Source organism: Octopus sinensis, unplaced genomic scaffold (assembly GCF_006345805.1).
Source record: "Octopus sinensis unplaced genomic scaffold, ASM634580v1 Contig18963, whole genome shotgun sequence".
NCBI classification, from domain to species: domain Eukaryota; kingdom Metazoa; phylum Mollusca; class Cephalopoda; order Octopoda; family Octopodidae; genus Octopus; species Octopus sinensis.
The window spans coordinates 147,638-153,806 of NW_021836151.1; the positions used below are offsets into that span (position 1 = coordinate 147,638).

The 6,169-nt window shown below is 36.1% G+C and overlaps 1 protein-coding gene across 1 annotated transcript; it reads left to right on the plus strand.

Annotated features, from left to right (window-relative positions):
• The first annotated feature begins 5,312 nt into the window (after positions 1-5,312).
• Positions 5,313-5,846, plus strand: LOC115231956 (jerky protein homolog-like). Its single transcript, XM_029801837.1, has one exon. The coding sequence runs from the start codon at positions 5,313-5,315 to the stop codon at positions 5,844-5,846; it is 534 nt and encodes a 177-aa protein (XP_029657697.1).
• The last annotated feature ends 323 nt before the right edge of the window (positions 5,847-6,169 follow it).

The window sequence follows — 6,169 nt, forward strand, 5'->3', positions numbered from 1 at the left end:
AAACGTTCCTTTGGACAAGAAGCAAGCACATGGTGATTTATATCTCCAATCTACAATTAAAAAAAATCTTGAACTTTTAAGGACGCAAAAATTTGCAAACTTCACAATTTCAAATGACTTTTCTGATAATGTCATTCTTGACAGTGAAATATCTTTGTCGACATTCATATTCAATTTTATTTACTCCTCCGTGTGAAAACTCATGTAATGATTTCGCCACAAGCTCCATTTCGGTTTCATTATCGAGGGATATGACTAACTTGGGATCACTAGATTTAAGATAAAGTCTGTAAATTTATTGCAAATTTACAGTACCTGTCATTGATAATGATGAAATTTTCCATCTTCTTTATAAGTCTATATTTTCGGTGCCTTGGAAGATTTTCGGGAAATTTATCATGTAAAGCATCTTTTAAAATTTGATATTCAACGCAATCTTTTACAAAACCCTTGTAAGAAGCCATTGCAACAAAACAATCATTCATGCTAAATATCATCTAATAGGATAAATAACAATAAAAATCGAATATACAAAATTAAATGTGGGATAATGATCAAAAGACATTTTCGAGGTCAAAAAATGTAACAGGCTGCCCATGCGTAACGCCCATGTGACATATTGGAGCAGAAGAAATAAGTAATACAAAGATTGATATGCAGGGAAATGAAGAAGAGAGAACGAAATATACACCACAAAGGAATGTTCGTTTTGCTTTGATTGTGGTGGTTAACCATATTACAAAACAGTGATTAGCTCGTTTGTCGTTTTTTTGTTTTGTTGAATTAATTAAATTAATTAATAAAATAGTTTAATTCAGTAATTATTTTAATTTAGTAATTAACGGGATTTATTCTGTTAATAAATATAGATTAAGTAAAGTGCGGGTAATATTATCTTTTATACTTGCTCTTGTTGGTCTTTTTTATTGATAAATTAATCAACAAATAAATGAGCAATTTTCTTAAAAAATATTCAACTGACAAATTTACAAAATCTCGAAATCTCTCAACCATCTCCAACGGGTCCATACCTATAGTGGAAGACATGACTTCTGAACAAATAGATGCAGCCTTCGAAACAGTTCTGGTATCTATCCTGTTCCACAACTCCATAGGACGACATGAACCTTCCAGACGACAAGAAACAGACACTTCGTCTACAAAGTAACGTCCACAAAAAGCAAATTCTCGATATGAACTACCGTCGGACATTTAATGTGGCCTATCATCATAACCCAGCAGGACAAGAACGAGAATGCTGGGAAATTTGTGGCCATGCTGTCCAAACCAAACAACAAAAACATTCGTAGATACAATCTCCTACAGACAGTGAGAGTACATCTCCGTAACGACACTCTCCAGTCTATTCTGTCTTAATATTGCAGGTGGAAAAAGTCATTTGGAAGGAATGGCCTGCTTGTTTTAATTAATTCCATAAACACCCATTTAAAGTGACTTTGGGCATTTTATATTATCAGGGCAGAGGAAACTGACTGTCTTAAACAGGCAGTTCTGTGTATTGGCTGTTTTATAAACTCCAAATATGGAATGGACGAGGCATTGGCTACTCCTGAATTGATTTGTTCCCTCATTGAGTGTATTCCCTTTCCCGATGCACAAATTCTGGTCGAAGTAATCAAAATAATCGCTGCTATCTGCATATACCCATCTGGGTCCTCATTTCTTGAATTTATAGACTCAGACACGAGAAGGTTTTGGAAGGGTTCACTTCCGTGAGAAACAAGAGGAACAGTCACCACCGTTTTGCGGAAGTGGTGTCAATTTTGAACGGTGGTTTCTCTCTCCAAGTACAAGTAAGGGTATGTGGTGGTAAGATTAGTCGGTGTGTCTTCAACTTGTGAATGCTGTGGTCTCTACTCCTGAGGAATGGGAATTTCGACAGCATTTGAGATGTGAGATTATGCGGGCTGGATTGGGACTGATTTATGAGGTTTGGTTGAGTGGACTATTTTAGTCTGTCTGTCAAAATTCGTCCCCAGATGTGAAAAGACAAGTCGAAATATTCCAAAAACAATTTGATTACGACCTTGAAGAACTTAAATCACGATTTGATCACTTTTCTGGACAATTTCAGTAATAATTTATTCTAAATTAAGATCATTGGACGACACGTGGAATTTTTTAAGGACAGTGGTGACTGGAACTGAGTCTGAGGCACTTTTAACATCAATTTTCCAACATATGTTATTCATTCGAGATGATTCCTTCAGTCGGTGAGAAACTTTGTAGATTAAACTACAGAAACTCGTATTTCTCTGTGATTGAGTCGGTCGTGAGTCAGATTGTGTTACAAAAGGGAGGAATCAACCCGGATCCCCAATATAGGACGATTCAGTTTGATTTTGAACATTTAACCAGTTTCTTGGTCTGAAATAACCAACAGACAAGTTTGAGGCCAGAATGAAAAAGAAGGACAGAGAGATGGCCGCCCTGAGAGAACAGTACGAGACCAGACTCAATGCAGCACTCACTGCAAAGATGGAGGCCGAGTCTAAAAGTTCTCTACTCGGCACAAGATTTGAACTTTGTGACGGAATGAGTCCCAAATCAGTCAACAAAACACCAATTCGACAAAAATCGTTTAAAATAGAACGACCAGTTTCGGCTTGTCCAAAAATTGAGTGTGCTGTGCCTCCTCCTCCACCTCCCATGGTGATTGGGGGGAAAGTGCCTCCCCCGCCACCGTCTCTTCAACTCCGTGCCCCAACTGTTATAAAAAGACCTCAGGCGGTACAACTTCCCCACGGAATGACACAAAAACCCAAAATGGAGTCTTCCGCCGTCACAAAACATATCAACTGGACTCAGGTTGTGGCCGTGATTGATGTTTTAGATAAAGCCAGAGACTTTTGGGGAGGATTGTTTGTGGGTGAAGGCACGGGAGGGCCGATTTTTTGATGCTTCGTTATTGGAGTCGTTGGAACAGATCTTTGCCTCTCAGAAGACTCACACAGCAGGAAACGAGGACGGAAATAAACGGAGACTGAGAGAACTCCGTGTGATCGACAGCAACACTTCCCAGGCCATTTGTTAGTTCATTCCTTCATATTCCAGCCATTCTTATTGCCAATTTGAAACTTTCTCCGGAAGAACTTCAGAAAGAGTTTTTGGCGGTGAATTGTGCGATTATTCAGCCGGCTACTTTGGAACAGCTTTTAAAGGCACTCCCTGAAGAGAATTTGATGAAGAAGTTGTTGGACCATTCCAAGGAATACGACGATTTGGCAGATTCCGAGAAATATCTTTTTAAAGTAACTGTTTTGTGACCAAATTAAAGTTATCTGAAATTCAGGGATTACGCAATCGTGTCGAATTGATGCTATTTATGTCCCAGTTTGATGAGTCAGTAATCGAGACTAAATCTGTAAACATTTCTTCTAATTTCAGGCTATTGCGACCATGACAGAGGCATGTGGACAAGTAATGGAGTCCCTCAAGTTGTCCCAAGTGATGGAAGTAGTTCTCCTTATTGGGAACATCCTCAACCTCAACACTCGGAACGCGGAAACTTACGGATTTGACATCAATATTCTGCCCCGAGTATATTTCCGTGGTGATTCCAGTTGGTGGACACTCGTTCGGCCGACGGAACAACTTCGTTTATGCATTTCTTGGTCGAGACTGTCGAGAAGAAATGTCCGGAGAGCCTGACCTTTGGGGAGGATCTTGTATCGGTGAGGAGTGCGGCCAATGGTAGGACAGTGATAAAACATGATAGTGAGTATTGACGTAATCTGTCAGTCTATTTCTCAATATGAACGAAATCTGAACAGATTGGCAACGCTTATCCCCAACTACGAGTCACTAGTCGAGGGAGACTATTTTGTCGACGTTTTCCAAGTTGGTGATTTGGGTGATTTTGAGGACTTTTATGAGAAGGTTATCCCCCAACAAGAACTTATTGTGGACATGAAGTCACGGATGGACGACTCGGTCAACTCGATGTTCAAGTTTTTTGCGCTTTCTTCACGATCTACTTCTTGTACTGCAATTTTGGAGTCGATTGCTAAATTCAGTAAGCAGTTTAAGGTTTTCATTTTGTGGCATTTTTAAGGACACGGTGGACGAGATCAATCAGCGTAAGGAGAATGAGAATCGTAGGAAGAACTCGCTTAACAAGCGGAAGGCGACTTTTAGTAAGTATGATGCGAATGAGGGGATCATGGAGAGTTTGTTGGAGGCACTCAAGTCGGGGAGTGCGTTTAAACACGCTCACAGAAAACGAGGAAATGGTTTTGGGTTGGGGTTATTTGTAGAGAAGCCGTTGGAAGTTAAGAAAATTTGATTTATTTAATGAACTTTCAAAGTAGAATATTATGATTTTTAACGTGTGTTCTTATTTTTATTCTTTTTATTAGTTTCCTGTTATAAGTTAGGATCTATTTTCAAATTTAATCTACGAAGCTTTATAAAATAATCAGAAATTTGTCCATTTTTATACAAATGTATTTTTTGCACAAATATTTAAATTTCATAAAATAAAAAACATCAAGATTAGAAAAGATGGTCATTTTTACCGTATGAAAATTAAAAAACCCAATTTTAATTAAGTTTATTAATCTCAATTTTGAAATTTCAATATTTTTTATTGGCTTGTGACATAATATTTTAAGGATTTGGATATTTAAAATATTTTGTGGTTAAATCGAATTTCTATAAATCTGTCTTTTCTAAAAGTGTCTGCCAAAAAATAATTAAAAATAGGTTTTAATTTTTAAATAATTTTAGTTGATCAAAATAAATTCATCAATTCAAAAATTGGCGGAATTAAATGAAATGGCGACTACTTTAATAGTCATTCTGGTTTTTTAACCATTGATGATGAGAATAGAACTTAAAAGAACAAATTCTCTTGTAAATTCGAAAAAAACATTCAAAATACAGTAAAGTCTCTCGAATCCGCCATACCCTCGAATCCGCCAATTATAATTAATAAATTCTCTTATCCGCCATTTTTCCTAGAAAAAATTCTCGAATCCGCCAAATTCTCGAATCCGCCATATTTTTTATAATGAATCCGCCATGTGTCCTAATTTTAAATAATTTTTTTAATTAAATTTACTGATATATAATCAATTTATTAACACGTTACATCTGTCTTTGTTGTTGTATTAATGAAACGTAACTGTACAAGACTAAAAAACAATCAAAAAATTGAGATTTTGAAGTTTATTCAAACAAATAATGAATTATCTTCACTCAAAATTTCTGAGATTTTTTCAAAAAAATACAACTTGCCTGTTTCTCGCCGATCTATTGATGATCTGAAAATTAAAAGAGGATCTAACATTATGTTTCATAACCTAAGATCTGAAATTTCCCGCAAACAATATTTAAAGTTTGCTGAAATCGATGATAATACTATTGCTTGGGTCAATTCAATGGATCTTAAAGGAGCCATTTTAAATGATAGGATTATTACTGAGAAAGCAAAAGCCTTTGCATTGAATCTCGGGATTACTGAATTCAAAGGAAGCAAAGGGTGGTTAGTTAAATTTAAAAAGAGGAATGGTTTGAAATTACGTAATATGCATGGAGAATCTGCAACTCCAAATTTTGACCCTAATTTAGTATCAGATTTCATTGAATTAATCAAAAATAAAATCAGTCTTTACGGAGCTCAAAATGTTTATAATGCCGATGAAACTGGCTTATTTTACAAAATGATACCGTCTAAGAGTGTTTGTAAAACCATTAAATCTGGCTATAAAGCTAAATTCTTTAATATAGAAAATCTTGAGTATATTGAAAACATTGGATCTTCAATGATCCAAACTCTAAGAAGAAACAAGTCGAAACTTACTGATTTTTTTGTTTTTAATTAATTATTTTGGCTTAATAATTTAAATCAGGAGATCGGGTCCCGCATGTCTGCCATCACAGGCGACGCCCGCGAATCGAGATGGTTTTTCGAGCGGATATCCCTTGCGATAGTACGCTCTAACTCTTTCTCGATCGCGTCGGCTTCCCGCCCTTGAAGCTTTTAATTAATTAACTTGTAGTTATTGGTTATTTTTATTTAAAAAAAAATTAATAAAGTTTATAATTTAAATTATTAATGGATTAAAAAATCGATAAGTCTTTCGAATCCGCCAGATTTTGCCGATCCCCGAAATTGGCGAATTCGAGAGACTTTACTGTACTTTAA